The 15385-nt window shown below is 54.8% G+C and overlaps 1 protein-coding gene and 1 long non-coding RNA gene across 6 annotated transcripts; both read right to left on the reverse strand.

The window, feature by feature from the left end:
- Positions 1-8108: 8108 nt before the first annotated feature.
- On the reverse strand, positions 8109-10520 carry LOC134168570 (uncharacterized). 5 transcript variants are annotated; one of them, XR_009966585.1, is made up of 7 exons: positions 9969-10083; positions 9446-9470; positions 9224-9321; positions 8948-8972; positions 8726-8823; positions 8575-8599; positions 8109-8450 (listed from the first exon to the last, which is right to left on the reverse strand). It is a non-coding gene; the product is annotated as an uncharacterized LOC134168570 (long non-coding RNA). The 5 variants fall into 5 exon arrangements; XR_009966583.1 differs by lacking the exons at positions 8109-8450; positions 8575-8599 and adding exons at positions 10191-10215; positions 10466-10520 and having other exon boundaries at positions 8609-8823; positions 9969-10066; XR_009966586.1 differs by lacking the exons at positions 8109-8450; positions 8575-8599 and adding exons at positions 10191-10215; positions 10342-10456 and having other exon boundaries at positions 8609-8823; positions 9969-10066.
- Positions 10521-11675: 1155 nt separating this feature from the next.
- Positions 11676-15353, reverse strand: SMUG1 (single-strand-selective monofunctional uracil-DNA glycosylase 1). Its single transcript, XM_062628357.1, has 3 exons — positions 15080-15353; positions 11872-12434; positions 11676-11760 (listed from the first exon to the last, which is right to left on the reverse strand). The coding sequence occupies exons 1-3, from the start codon at positions 15113-15115 to the stop codon at positions 11676-11678; spliced, it is 684 nt and encodes a 227-aa protein (XP_062484341.1). The 5' UTR covers positions 15116-15353.
- Positions 15354-15385: the final 32 nt, after the last annotated feature.

Genomic DNA, 15385 nt, shown 5'->3' on the forward strand with positions numbered 1-15385 from the left:
ACCTTTCCCCTCTCTTTTCCCACCTTTCCCCTCTTTTCCCACCTTTTCTCTCCCTTTTCCCACCTTTTCCTCTCTTTTCCCTCTCTTTTCCCACCGTTTCCCACCTTTTCCTTGTTTTCCCACTGTTTCCCTCTATTTTCTCACCTTTTTCTTCTCTCTTCCCACGTTTTTCCTCTCTTTTCCCACCTTTTTCCTCTCTTTTCCCACCTTTCCCCTCTTTTCCCACCTTTCCCCTCTTTTCCCACCTTTCCCTCTCTTTTCCCACATTTTCCATCTCTTTTCCCACCTTTTCCTTGTTTTCCCACCGTTTCCCTCTATTTTCTCACCTTTTTCTTCTCTCTTCCCACGTTTTACCTCTCTTTTCCCACCTTTTTCCTCCCTTTTCCCACCTTTCCCCTCTTTCCCCACCTTTCCCTCTCTTTTCCCACTGTTTCCCTCTCTTTTCCCTGTTTTCCCACCGTTTCCCTCTAGTTTCTCACCTCTTTCTTCTCTCTTCCCACGTTTTACCTCTCTTTTCCCACCTTTCCCTTCTATTTTCCCACCTTTCCCCTCTCTTTTCCCACCTTTTTCCTCTTTTCCCACCTTTCCCCTCTTTCCCCACCTTTCCCTCTCTTTTCCCACCGTTTCCCTCTCTTTTCCCTGTTTTCCCACCGTTTCCCTCTATTTTCTCACCTCTTTCTTCTCTCTTCCCACGTTTTTCCTCTATTTTCCCACCTTTCCCCTCTATTTTCCCACCTTTCCCCCTCTTTCCCCACCTTTCCCGTCCCTCATTCCCGGTTTCCCCCTGCTCGGCCCCAGCCGCCGCCCTGGGCGCATCCATCAAATCCCTCTTTTCTGGCTCTCTTTGGCTCCACGGGATGCAAACAGATGGGAACCGGGGGCTCCGCAGCCGGGCAGGGATCCCACATCCTAATGGATTCCAGCAGCGGGAGCGCTTTTCCAGCCCATCAATAGCGGGATACGGGGCTGGGAATGGGATAGGAGGGGCTGGAGAGGCTCCAACAGGGGTGGGAATTGGGTGGGATGGGGGCAAAGGGCTCAGTGGTGGTGGGGGGAAAAGGAAGGGAATGAATGGGAATGTTGTTGGGAATTCCTAGGGATGGTTTGGGATCCCTCAACCCCCTCCATGGCTCAAGCAGCTCATTTCATAGGGACACATGGAAATGGAATTGAACGGCAATTAAAGCCCTGTATTAACAGGCATTTAGATGGATACTTCCCGGAAGTGGGAATGCCGGCCCGGGAGCTCCGTGCTGGGAATAGCAGAGCCCTGGTGTGGGTCTGAGCTGAATTCCTCTGGTTTCAACCCAAAATCGGGCCCGTGGCTCTTAGCAAGGGGGAGGCAAGGTTGGGGGGGGGGGGGGGGGCTGGATTTTGGGATGCTTCTGGAGCATCCCATGGAAATCGGATTTCCTGGATTGGTCCAAGCATCCTCTACCCCCCGCCCCCTGCAGCTAGAGGTGGATGGAGGGGGGGAGAGGAAATGGGGGGTTATGGGTGCCCATTCCCTATGGGAAGCGGGGAATGGAGGGAAGAAGAGGAGGAAGAGGAAATGAGGGGGAGGAAGAAGGGGAAAATGGGGAAAAAGGGAAAAAGGGAAGAAATGGAAGGGAGAAAAGTGGGGGAAAGCAATAAAAAGTGAAGAAAAACAGGAGAAATGAGTGAAAAATAAAGGAAGGGAAAGGGAAAAAGGGGAAAATGGGGAAAAAAGGAAAGTAAAAACAGGGAAAGGGAGAAAAGTGAGGAAAAAGCAATAAACAGTAAAGAAAAAGGAAGGGGAGAAAAGGGGAAAAGGGGGAAAATGGGGAAAAAGGAAAGAAAAAAGGGGGAAAAGGGGGAAAAAGAGGAAGGAAAAAAGGAAAAAACGAGGAAAGGAAGAAAAGTGAGGAAAAAGAAATAAAAAGCAGAGAAAAACGGGAGAAATGAGTGAAAAATAAAGGAAGGAAAAGGGAAAAAGGGGAAAAAGGGGAAAATGGGGAAAAAGGAAAGGAAAAAAGGGGAAAAAGGAAAAAAAAAGGATGAAATGGGGGAAGGGAAAAAGCAATAAAAAGTGAAAAAAAAAAAACAAGAAAAATGAGTGAAAAATAAAGGAAAGGGGAAAAGGGGAAAAAGGGGAAAATGGGGAAAAGGGGGGAAAGGAAAAACAGGGAAAATGGGGAAAAAGGAAAGGAAAAAAAGGGGGAAAATGGAGAAAAAGGAAAGGAAAAAAGGGGAAGAAAGAGGGAAAGGAGAAAAGTGGGGAAAAAGCACTAAAAAGTGAAGAAAAACAGGAGAAATGAGGGGAAAATAAAGGAAAAGAAGGGGGGAAAAGGGGGGAGAAGGAAGGGGGCGAAAGGGGCAGAGAAGGAGAAGGGGAAGGGGAAGGGGAAGGGAAGGGAAGGGAAGGGAAGGGGAAGGGGAAGGGAAGGGGAAGGGGAAGGGGAAGGGGGGGAAGGGGAAGGGGAAGGGGAAGGGGAAGGGACGGGGAAGGGGAAGGGGAAGGGGAAGGGGAAGGGAAGGGGAAGGGAAGGGGAAGGGGAAGGGAAGGGGACGGGGAAGGGGAAGGGAAGGGGAAGGGGAAGGGGAAGGGGAAGGGAAGGGAAGGGGAAGGGAAGGGGAAGGGAAGGGAAGGGGAAGGGGAAGGGGAAGGGGAAGGGAAGGGGAAGGGAAGGGGAAGGGGAAGGGAAGGGGAAGGGGAAGGGAAGGGGAAGGGGAAGGGGAAGGGAAGGGGAAGGGGAAGGGGAAGGGGAAGGGAAGGGGAAGGGGAAGGGAAGGGGAAGGTGAAGGGAAGGGGAAGGGGAAGGGGAAGGGGAAGGGGAAGGGAAGGGGAAGGGGAAGGGGAAGGGAAGGGGAAGGGAAGGGGAAGGGAGGGGAAGGGGAAGGGGAAGGGGAAGGGGAAGGGAAGGGGAAGGGAAGGGAAGGGGAAGGTGAAGGGGAAGGGGAGGGGAAGGGGAAGGGGAAGGGGAAGGGAAGGGAAGGGGAAGGGGCGGCCCCAGGGGCCGGACCCCGCTCACCTCCGGGGGTCCCGCTCCGGCGCCGCCGCGGGGCCACGCTCGCCCCTTTCCGGGCTCCTTCCCGCTGCCGGCCCGGGACATCCCGGGAATGCGGAGCTCGGAGGCGGGGGGAAGGAAGGGGAGGGCCAGGAGGGAAAGGGGAAGGAGGAGAGGGGCCGGTGAGCGATGGGGGGGGAACGGGGGGAACGACGGGAATAACGGGAATAACAGGAATAACGGGAACAACGGGAATAATGGGAATAAGGAGAAGGACGGGAATAATGGGAATAAGGGGAATAAGGGGAATAAGGGGAAGGACGGGAATAATGGGAATAAGGGGAATAATGGGAATGACCGGAATGAAGGGAATAAGGGGAATGATGGGAACAACGGGAATAACGGGAATAAGGGGAATGAGAGGAATAATGGGAACAACGGGAATAAGGGGAATAACGGGAATAATGGGAATAATGGGAATAACGGGAATAATGGGAATAACGGGAACAACAGGAACAATGCAAATAGTGGGAATAAGGGGAATAATGGGAACGACGGGAATAATGGGAATAACGGGAATAATGGTAACAACGGGAATAATAGGAATAATGGGAATAATGGGAGAGGTTGGGATGGGGAAATGCAGGGGGAGAAAATGTGGAGATACCGAAAGATGGAGAGATCAAATGTTGGGATATCAGATATGGGGATATAAAATATTGGGATATCAAATACTGGGATATTAAACTATTGAAAACCAAAATATTGGGATATTAAATATTGGGATATTGAACTATTGAAATCTATTGGGATATCAAATATTCGGGTATAAAAATAATCAGAAATTAAAATTTTCCGATCTAAAATACTGAGGTAGGAAAAGATTTAACGGAGAAATTTGAAGTTGGAAAAAGATTCAAAGATGGAAAGAGAAAAACAAGATTTGGGTGGGGAAAAATGGGGTAGAAAAAGATTCCCATTGAAAAATGTTGAAATATTAAAAAATTCAGATCTGGGAATATTGAAATGGGAAAAAAAATTAAAATCTAAAAATTCCAATTTGAAAATTCGGAGGTTTTAAAAAAAAATCAAATCTAAAAATTAGGAGAGATCTAAAAATTCTGATCTAAAAAAATTCCTGAGAGAAAAAGATCCAAAAGGAAAAATCTCCGGTGAAAATCGTTCCTCTGGGAAATATTCAGCTATCAAATTCCCAATGGATTCACAATTAGATATTGATGCAAAAAGATTCAAATTCCCCAAAAATTCAGAATCCCAAAATATGCAGATATTAAAAAATTGAGGTGGAAAATTTTTCACATTAAAACCTGAAATTTTAAAAATTTCAGAGAGTGAAAAATTGAGGTTGAAAAAGTCAGGAATTTCAAAAATTCAGATTTCAAAATATTCAAATATTGAAAAATTGCGATGGAAATTTGTCAAATATTAAGAATTTGAGATAATTTTCAGAAATAGAAAAAAATCAGCTCTGAAAAGATCCAGAGATTGAAGAATTGGGATATAAAATCATTCCCATAGGAAAAACTCCAGATCCAAACTTACCTGGATATTCCCAAAGGCCAATATTAAGAATTCAGCCAAAAAATCAAATCCCAAACCCAAAATAGGGAAAGATCCCAACATTGAACCCTGCACCTGGAATCTCGGGTAGGAATAAAATGAGTCTGGAATTTCATGGAATAAAATGGTTCAGGAATTTCATGGAATAAAATCGGGAAAGGGACTGGTGCGGTGGTGCCTGGGGTGGGGGGGGAGCCCTTCCCAAGGGATTCAACCCAGTGTGTGGAGGAGGCTGAGGATGGGAATAGGGATGAGGAAGTGAATGGGGATGGGAATGGGGATGAGGAATGGAATGGGGATGGGAATGGGGATGAGGAATGGAATGGGGATGGGAATGGAGATGAGGAAGGGAATGGGGATGGGAATGGGGATGGGGAACGGAATGGGGATGGGAATAGGGAATGGAATGGGGATGGGAATGGGGATGAGGACTGGAATAGGGATGGGAATGGGGATGAGGAATGGAATGGGGATGGGAATAGGGATAAGGAATGGAATGGGGATGGGAATGGAGATGAGGAATGGAATGGGGATGGGAATGGAGATGAGGAAGGGAATGGGGATGGGAATGGGGATGAGGAAGGGAATGGGGATGGGAATGGGGATGAGGACTGGAATAGGGATAAGGAATGGAATGGGGATGGGAATGGAGATGAGGAATGGAATGGGGATGAGGAATGGGGATGGGTAAGGGAATGGGGATGGGAATAGGGAATGGCATGGGGATGGGAATGGGGATGAGGCCTGGAATAGGGATGGGAATGGGGATGAGGAATGGAATGGGGATGGGAATGGAGATGAGGAAGGGAATGGGGATGGGAATGGGGATGAGGAAGGGAATGGGGATGGGAATGGGGATGAGGACTGGAATAGGGATAAGGAATGGAATGGGGATGGGAATGGAGATGAGGAATGGAATGGGGAAGGGAATGGGGATGGGAATGGGGATGAGGAATGAAATGGGGATGGGGAAGGGAATGGGGATGGGAATAGGGAATGGAATGGGGATGTGAATGGGGATGAGGACTGGAATAGGGATGGGAATGGAGATGAGGAATGGAATGGGGATGAGGAATGGGGATGGGTAAGGGAATGGGGATGGGAATAGGGAATGGCATGGGGATGGGAATGGGGATGAGGCCTGGAATAGGGATGGGAATGGGGATGAGGAATGGAATGGGGATGGGAATGGGGCCAGAGCCTCCTCCTGCTGCTTCCCTTTGTCTGGGCCTTGCTCCCACATTGTGTCTCCATTGCAGTTGTCTCCCATCAGCTCCTTCCTCTTCCTCCTCTTCCTCTTCCTCCCAGTGGGATAGGGGTGTGGGGGGTGTGGGTACCAGGGGGATTTGCCCCCCCCCCCCCCCCATGGGGTTGGTTTTCCTGGCTTTGGGAAGCAGGATCCCACCCGCTCCCATCACCCCCCAATGGCCCCATTACTCCCATCACCTCCATCCCCCCCAACTCTCATCCCAAGCCCTCAAATCCCTTCCCAAATCCCAAATTCCCTTCCCAAACTCCTTTTCCCAGGCCCAAAATCCCATTTCCCCCCCCCAAATTCCCATCACCAGTCCCAAATTCCCTTCCCAAGCCCTACATTCCCTTTCCCAATTCCCAAATCCCTTCCCAAGCCTCTCATTCCCTTCCCAAACCCCTTTCCCCAGGCCCCAAATCCCATTTCCAACCCCAAATTCCCATCTCCAGCCCCAAACTCCCCCCCCATGGAGGACCCATCCCAGCTCCCATGGCCACTACCCCCTCCCAGGGATGCTAGCAGCACCCTGGGCTTAGTTTTTCCCTTCTAAAAGGCCTTTTCCCCTTGGAAAAGGGCATTTTCCCCCACAAATGCCCCCTTTCCCCCTAAAAGGGGTCTTTTCCCTTCTAGAAAGGTAATTCCCCCCAGGAAAGGGGCATTTCCCCCCTAAAAGGGCCTAAAGGGGTGAGCATCCCCCATCTGCTCCTTCCCTCATCCCGCACATCCCGGTCCTGCGCATCCCCATCCATCAGCATCCCAATCCCGCTCATCCCAACCCTGCAGCTTCCCTCATCGCGCCCATCGCACCCCGCACATCCCATCCCATCCCACCCCATCCCATCCCATCCATCCCATCCCATCCCATCCCACCCCATCCCATCCATCCCATCCCATCCCATCCCATCCATCCCATCCCATCCATCCCATCCATCCCATCCCACCCCATCCATCCCCATCCCATCCATCCCATCCCATCCATCCCACCCCATCCCACCCCATCCCATCCCATCCCATCCATCCCCACCCCATCCCACCCCATCCCACCCATCTCATCCCATCCATCCCATCCCACCCCATCCCATCCATCCCATCCAACCCATCCCATCCATCCCATCCCATCCCATCCATCCCATCCCATCCCATCCCATCCATCCCATCCCATCCCATCCATCCCATCCCATCCATCCCACCCCATCCCATCCCATCCATCCCGGTTCCTCGTATCCCGATCCCGCACACCCCGGTGCGGTGCTCGCGGCTCTCTGCCTCTCTCTAGTGGCTCCTTCCCGCAGAGCCAGGATCGGGATCGGGATCGGGACAGGGAGGGAAGGACGGGATAAAGGGGGAAAGGAGGGAGGGGAGGAGGGATGAAGGGGAGGGATGGATGGGGATGGGATGCAGGGGATGGAGAGGAAGGAAGGAGGGAGGGATGGATGGGGATGGGATTGAGGGATGAAGAGGATGGGATGGAAGGATGGATAAGGGATGGGATGGAGGGATGAAGGGGAAGAAGAAGGAAGGAATAAAGGGAAGCAATGGAGGAGTGAAGGGGATGGATAGAATGGAGGGATGAAGGGGATGGGAGGGAAGGATGGGCAGGGGATGGGATGGAGGGATGAAGGGGAGGAAGAAGGAAGGAATAAAGGGAAGCAATGGAGGGATGAAGGGGATGGGATGGAAGGCTGGAGAGGGGATAGGATGGAGGGAAGGCCGGAGAGCAGGAAAGGAAAGAAGGAGGGATGAAGGGAAGGGATGGGATGGAGGGACAAAGGGGAGGAAGAAGGAAGGAATGAAAGGAAGGAGCAATGAAAAGGATGGAGGGATGAAGTGGATGGAAGGATGCGGATGGGATGGAGGGATGAAGGGGATGGGGTGGAAGGATGGATAGGAGATGGGATGGAGGCAAGACTGCAGGACAGGAAGGAAAGGAGGGATGAAGGGAAGGCATGGATGCGGATGGGATGAAGGAGAGAAAGAAGGAAAGGAAGCAATGGAGGGGATGGGATGAAGGAGGCTTCACTCCCAGATCCACCAGCGATTCCCATTGGGAACATGAACGGGAGCCACCGTGGCCAGGCTCCAACTGCACTAAATACAACCCCCCCCCCCCCAAACCCACCCCCGGGCACCCCCAATGACAACACCAAGGATGGGGTCCCTCAGGACACGTTTATTACCGGGGGAGGGGGCACACATACGGTGCCCCCTCCCAGTTTCCACCTGGTGAGGGTGAGCAAAGCACCTTAGAAAGGGCTTAAATCGCCCAAACCCCCCAAAACAGCCCAAAAAGGGTGTGTGTATTTGAAGGGAAACAGAGCCCGGAAGCTCCCTTAGTGTTGAAGTGGGGCTGAGCATGGGGAAACTGAGGCACAGGACCCCCCCCCATGCCCTAAAGGTGCCCAAAAGCAGCTTCCAAGTGGGAAAACCAAGGCATGGAGCCATGAAATCCCAAGTCCCTCATCCCAATCCTGCTCTCAGTGGGGAAACTGAGGCACAGAGCCCTCCTCCATCCCCTAAAGATGCCCTAAAGCAGCTTCCAAGTAGGAAAACCAAAGCATGGAGCCATGAAATCCCAATTCCTGCATCCCAGCCGTGCTCTCAATGGGAAAACCAAGGGATGGAGCCATCCTCCATCACCTAAAGATGCCCTAAATCAGCTTCCAAGTAGGAAAACCAAGGCATGGACCCATGAAATCCCAACTCCTGCATCCCAGCCTTGATCTCATTGGGGCCACTGCGGCACAGAGCCATCCTCCATCCCCTAAAGATGACTTAAACCAGCTTCCAAGTGGGAAAGCTTGAGGCAAAGCACCATTAAAACCCAATTCCTACATCCCAATCCTGCTCTCAGTGGGGAAACTGAGGCACGGAGCCCTCCTCCATCCCCTAAAGATGCCCTAAATCAGCTTCCAAGTGGGAAAACCAAGGCATGGAGCCATGAAATCCCAATTCCTGCATCCCAGCCGTGCTCTCAATGGGAAAACCAAGGGATGGAGCCATCCTCCATCACCTAAAGATGCTCTAAATCAGCTTCCAAGTAGGAAAACCAAAGCATGGACCCGTGAAATCCCAACTCCTGCATCCCAGCCTTGATCTCATTGGGGCCGGTGCAGCACAGAGCCATCCTCCATCCCCTAAAGATGACTTAAACCAGCTTCCAAGTGGGAAAGCTTGAGGCAAAGCACCATTAAAACCCAATTCTTACATCCCAATCCTGCTCTCAGTGGGGAAACTGAGGCACGGAGCTATTCTCTATCACCTAAAGATGCCCTAAACCAGCTTCCAAGTGGGAAAACCCAAGGCATGGAGCCATGAAATCCCAATTCCCACATCCCAGCCCAGCTCTCAGTGGGGAAACTGAGGCACAGAGCCCTCCTCCATCCCCTAAAGATGCCCTAAAGCAGCTTCCAAGTAGGAAAACCAAGGCATGGAGCCATGAAATCCCAATTCCCACATCCCAGCCTTGCTCTCAATGGGAAAACCAAGGGATGGAGCCATCCCCCATCACCTAAAGATGCCCTAAATCAGCTTCCAAGTAGGAAAACCAAGGCATGGACCCATGAAATCCCAACTCCTGCATCCCAGCCTTGATCTCATTGGGGCCACTGCGGCACAGAGCCACCCTCCATCCCCTAGAGATGACTTAAACCAGCTTCCAAGTGGGAAAGCTTGAGGCAAAGCACCATTAAAACCCAATTCCTACATCCCAATCCTGCTCTCAGTGGGGAAACTGAGGCACGGAGCTATTCTCTATCACCTAAAGATGCCCTAAACCAGCTTCCAAGTGGGAAAACCGAGGAATGGAGCCATGAAATCCCAGTTCCTGCATCCCAGCCTTGCTCTCAGTGGGGAAACTGAGGCACGGAGCCATCCTCCATCACCTAAAGATGCTCTAAATCAGCTTCCAAGTAGGAAAACCAAGGCATGGAGCCATGAAATCCCAGTTCCTGCATCCCAGCCCTGCTCTCAAAGGGAAAACCAAGGGATGGAGCCATCCCCCATCACCTAAAGATGCCCTAAATCAGCTTCCAAGTGGGAAAACCAAGGCATGGACCCATGAAATCCCAAGTCCCTCATCCCAATCCTGCTCTCAGTGGGGAAACTGAGGCACAGAGCCCTCCTCCATCCCCTAAAGATGCCCTAAAGCAGCTTCCAAGTAGGAAAACCAAAGCATGGAGCCATGAAATCCCAATTCCTGCATCCCAGCCGTGCTCTCAATGGGAAAACCAAGGGATGGAGCCATCCTCCATCACCTAAAGATGCTCTAAATCAGCTTCCAAGTAGGAAAACCAAAGCATGGACCCGTGAAATCCCAACTCCTGCATCCCAGCCTTGATCTCATTGGGGCCACTGCGGCACAGAGCCATCCTCCATCCCCTAAAGATGACTTAAACCAGCTTCCAAGTGGGAAAGCTTGAGGCAAAGCACCATTAAAACCCAATTCCTATATCCTAATCCTGCTCTCAGTGGGGAAAGTGAGGCAAGGAGCTATTCTCTATCACCTAAAGATGCCCTAAACCAGCTTCCAAGTAGGAAAACCGAGGCATGGAGCCATTAAATCCCAGTTCCCACATCCCAGTCCTGCTCTCAATGGGAAAACCAAGGCACGGAGCCATCCCCCATCACCTAAAGATGCTCTAAATCAGCTTCCAAGTAGGAAAACCAAGGCATGGACCCATGAAATCCCAACTCCTGCATCCCAGCCTTGATCTCATTGGGGCCACTGCGGCACAGAGCCATCCTCCACCCCCTAAAGATGACTTAAACCAGCTTCCAAGTGGGAAAACTTGAGACAAAGCACCATTAAAACCCAAATCCTACATCCCAATCCTGCTCTCAGTGGGGAAACTGAGGCACGGAGCTATTCTCTATCACCTAAAGATACCCTAAACCAGCTTCCAAGTAGGAAAACCAAGGCATGGAGCCATGAAATCCCAATTCCCACATCCCAGCCTTGCTCTCAGTGGGGAAACCGAGGCACAGAGCCCTCCTCCATCCCCTAAAGATGACTTAAACCAGCTTCCAAGTGGGAAAACTTGAGGCAAAGCACCATTAAAACCCAAATCCTACATCCCAATCCTGCTCTCAGTGGGGAAACTGAGGCACGGAGCCCTCCTCCATCCCCTAAAGATGCCCTAAACCAGCTTCCAAGTGGGAAAACCGAGGCATGGAGCCATGAAATCCCAGTTCCCACATCCCAGCCTTGCTCTCAATGGGAAAACCAAGGGATGGAGTCATTCTCCATCCCCTAAAGATGCCCTAAACCAGCTTCCAAGTAGGAAAACCGAGGCATGGAACCATTAAATCCCAGTTCCCACACCCCAGCCGTGCTCTCAATGGGAAAACCAAGGCACGGAGCCATCCCCCATCACCTAAAGATGCCCTAAATCAGCTTCCAAGTAGGAAAACCAAGGCATGGAGCCATGAAATCCCAGTTCCCGCATCCCAGCCGTGCTCTCAATGGGAAAACCAAGGCACGGAGCCATCCCCCATCACCTAAAGATGCCCTAAACCAGCTTCCAAGTAGGAAAACCGAGGCATGGAGCCATGAAATCCCAATTCCCACATCCCAGCCTTGCTCTCAGTGGGGAAACCGAGGCACGGAGCCCTCCTCCATCCCCTAAAGATGCCCTAAATCAGCTTCCAAGTAGGAAAACCGAGGCATGGAGCCATGAAATCCCAATTCCCACATCCCAGCCTTGCTCTCAATGGGGAAACTGAGGCACGGAGCCATTCCCCCATCACCTAAAGATGCCCTAAACCAGCTTCCAAGTAGGAAAACCGAGGCATGGAGCCATGAAATCCCAATTCCCACATCCCAGCCCTGCTCTCAATGGGAAAACCAAGGCACGGAGCCATCCCCTAAAGATGCCCTAAGCCAGTTTCCCAGTGGGAATCTGAGCCCCGGAGCCATTAAACCCCACCTCCCGCATCCCGATCCTGCTCTCCTTGGGTTCACTGCACCCCGGGGCCCCCCCCCCCCCCCCCAACCCCTACCCCTGCCCCAAAGCCTCTCCCAAGCCGTCCCCCCCCATCCCGGTGCTTTTCCCTCCTCTTCCCTCTCCCTCTTCCCCTTCCTCCCCGCTCACCCCCAGCACCTCCAGCACCCCCAGCTCCCGCAGGCGGCTCAGCACCATCCCTTCCCATTCCCGGTTGGCGCGGGGGTTCCGGGGGGAGGGATGGGGCAAGCCCTCCACCCTGACCCCATCCCCATCCCCGTTACCCGCAAGGCCGGCGGCGGCCAGGGCCCGGCGCGCTCGGTGCTCGGTGAAGCGGCCCAAGGCCAGCACCAGGCGGGCGCTCAGCACCCGCACGGCCGCGACCAGCGCCCGGTCGCAGAGCTCCAGTAACGGGGTCCGGTGCTGGGGGGGGAGGTCGCTGGGGGGGACGTTGCGCCCGGAGGCGCTGAGGAAGAGGAGGGGGCAGTGGTTGTGGACGAAGCAGTGGGTGAAGAAGCGCTGGGGTTGCGGGCACAGGCGCCGGATGAGGCCCCAGAAGCGGGCGCCGCTCACCTCGGAGCGGGTGCAGCTCAGCCCCAGCACCGGGCGCTTGGGGTGCTCCGGGTGCGGGCGCTGCACCCCACCCCGCACCTGCAGCCAGTCCCGCACGGCCCGCACCTCGCCGAAGGGGACCTGTGGGGCAGGAAGAGAGCGGTCAACGGGGGGTGGCATTGGGAATGGGGGGCGGGAATGGGGAGGGAGCCGCTGGGAATGGGGAGGGATCCATTGGGAATGGGGTGGGAGCCGTTGGGAATTGGGGTGGGAGCCGTTGGGAATGGGGGTGGGAATGGGGAGGGAGCCATTGGGAATGGGGAGGGAGCCATTGGGAATGGGGGCGGGAATGGGGTGGGATCCATTGGGAATGGGGAGGGATCCATTAGGAATGGGGGCAGGAATGGGGAAGGATCCATTGGGAATGGGGTGGGAGCCGTTGGGAATGGGGGTGGGAATGGGGAAGGATCCACTGGGAATGGGGGGCGGGAATGGGGAGGGATCCACTGGGAATGGGGGTGGGAATGGGGAGGGAGCCATTGGGAATGGGGTGGGAATGGGGAGGGAGCCACTGGGAATGGGGAAGGATCCATTGGGAATGGGGGCAGGAATGGGAAGGGATCCATTGGGAATGGGGAGGGATCCATTAGGAATGGGGGCAGAACTGGGGAAGGATCCATTGGGAATGGGGTGGGAGCCGTTGGGAATGGGGGTGGGAATGGGGAAGGATCCACTGGGAATGGGGGGCGGGAATGGGGAGGGATCCACTGGGAATGGGGGTGGGAATGGGGAGGGAGCCATTGGGAATGGGGTGGGATCCATTAGGAATGGGGGCAGGACTGGGGAAGGATCCATTGGGAATGGGGGCAGGAATGGGGAGGGAATCTATTGGGAATGGGGACAGGAATGGGGAGGGATCCACTGGGAATGGGGCAGGAATGGGGAAGGATCCATTGGGAATGAGGAGGGGATCCACTGCGAATGGGGAGAGACCCACTGGGAATGGGGGCAGGAATGGGAAGGGATCCATTGGGAATGGGGAGGGATCCATTGGGAATGGGGGCAGGGGGCCTGAGCTGCTCCTGTGCCTCAGTTCACCTGCACTTGGGGGGGGGGAAGAGGAATTGGGGCACATCCAGGCATCCCCTGCATCACTGCCCCCCACAGGGATGCCCTGGGCCCCCCAGTAAGGATGAACTGGTCCCATTCCTATGCCCTGGCCCCCCCCCCCATGTCCCAGTCCCCCCCATAGGGATGCACTGGGACCCCCATAAGGATGTGTTGTGTCCCTCCCCATAGGAATGCCCTGTTTCCTCCCCATAGGGATGCCCTGGCTCATCATAGGGATGACCTGGTCCATCCCCCATAGGGATGCGCTGTGCCCACCCCTCCCCCCCATGTCTCAGTTTCCCCATAGGGATGCCCTGTTTCCCCCCCATAGGGATGTCCTGGCTCCCCCATAGGAATGCTCTGGCCCCCCATAGGGATGTGCTATGCCCCCCCCCTAGGGATGCCCTGGCCCCCCATAGGAATGCTCTGGCCCCCCATAGGGATGTGCTATGCCCCCCCCCCAGGGATGCCCTGGCCCCCCATAGGGATGCTCTGGCCCCCCATAGGGATGTGCTGTGCCCCCCCCATAGGGATGCCCTGGCTCCCCCATAGGGATGTGCTGTGCCCCCCCCCCATAGGGATGCCCTGTTTCCCCGTAAGGATGCCCTGGCTCCCCCATAGGGATGCCCTGTTTCCCCATAGGGATGCTCTGTTTCCCCCCCATAGGGATGCCCTGTTTCCCCCCCATAGGGATGCCCTGGCTCCCCCACAGGAATGCTCTGGCCCCCCATAGGGATGTGCTGTGCCCCCCCCATAGGGATGCCCTGGCTCCCCCATAGGGATGCCCTGGCCCCCCATAGGGATGCCCTGTTTCCCCATAAGGATGCCCTGTTTCCCCCCCATAGGGATGCCCTGGTTCCCCATAGGGATGTGCTGTGCCCCCCCATAGGGATGCCCCGGTTCCCCATAGGGATGCCCTGGTTCCCCATAGGGATGTGCTGTGCCCCCCCATAGGGATGCCCTGGTTCTCCCCCCCATAGGGATGCCCTGTTTCCCCCCCATAGGGATGCCCTGTTTCCCCATAGGGATGCCCTGGCTCCCCATAGGGATGCTCTGTTTCCCCATAGGGATGCCCTGGTTCCCCCCCATAGGAATGCTCTGGCCCCCCATAGGGATGCCCTGTTTCCCCATAGGGATGCCCTGGCTCCCCATAGGGATGCCCTGTTTCCCCATAGGGATGCCCTGGTCCCCCCCATAGGGATGCCCTGGCTCCCCATAGGGATGCCCTGGTTCCCCATAGGGATGCCCTGTTCCCCCCATAGGGATGCCCTGTTCCCCCCATAGGGATGCCCTGGCTCCCCATAGGGATGCCCTGTTTCCCCATAGGGATGCCCTGTTTCCCCATAGGGATGTGCTGTGCCCCCCCCATAGGGATGCCCTGGTTCCCCCCATAGGGATGCCCTGGCTCCCCATAGGGATGCCCTGTTTCCCCCCCATAGGGATGCCCTGGCTCCCCATAGGGATGCCCTGTTTCCCCATAGGGATGCCCTGTTTCCCCATAGGGATGTGCTGTGCCCCCCCCATAGGGATGCCCTGGTTCCCCCCATAGGGATGCCCTGGCCCCCATAGGGATGCCCTGTTTCCCCCCCATAGGGATGCCCTGTTTCCCCATAGGGATGCCCTGTTTCCCCATAGGGATGCCCTGGTTCCCCATAGGGATGCCCCCCCCCGCGCACCCCGGTCTGGGCCATGCCGAAGGGCCCCGGGTTCATGCCCACGAACAGGACGCTCTTGGGCCCGCGGCAGAAGGCGCGCACGAAGCGGCAGTGCGGCTCCCAGGCGTACTCGAGCGGGCGGTAAACGTGGGTGACGGCGGGGCCCGGCGGCGGCAGCGCCCGCAGCCACCGGCTCTGCTGCCGCTCCAGCAGCAGGAACCGCTCGGCCACGGACCCGCACTCATCCGGTTCCGGTTCCACTTCGGGTTCCGGTCCCAATTCCGCTTCCGGTCCTAGTCCCGGTTCAAGCCTCACTTCCGGTTCCGG

Source organism: Pezoporus occidentalis, unplaced genomic scaffold, assembly GCF_034315485.1.
Source record: "Pezoporus occidentalis ecotype Australia unplaced genomic scaffold, CSIRO_AGI_Poc_V1 ctg314, whole genome shotgun sequence".
NCBI lineage: Eukaryota > Metazoa > Chordata > Aves > Psittaciformes > Psittacidae > Pezoporus > Pezoporus occidentalis.

What these genes read in the sequence shown, in the direction of transcription:
- SMUG1 (XM_062628357.1), bottom strand. Translation starts at nt 15,115, where the DNA reads ATGAACCCGGGGCCCTTCGGCATGGCCCAGACCGGG. An exon ending in TCGGCATGGCCCAGACCGGG is followed by an intron (nt 12,435 to 15,079) that starts GTGCGCGGGGGG and finishes CCTGCCCCACAG; the next exon opens with GTCCCCTTCGGCGAGGTGCG. An exon ending in GTGAGCGGGGAGGAAGGGGA is followed by an intron (nt 11,761 to 11,871) that starts AGAGGGAGAGGG and finishes CCCGGGGTGCAG; the next exon opens with TGAACCCAAGGAGAGCAGGA.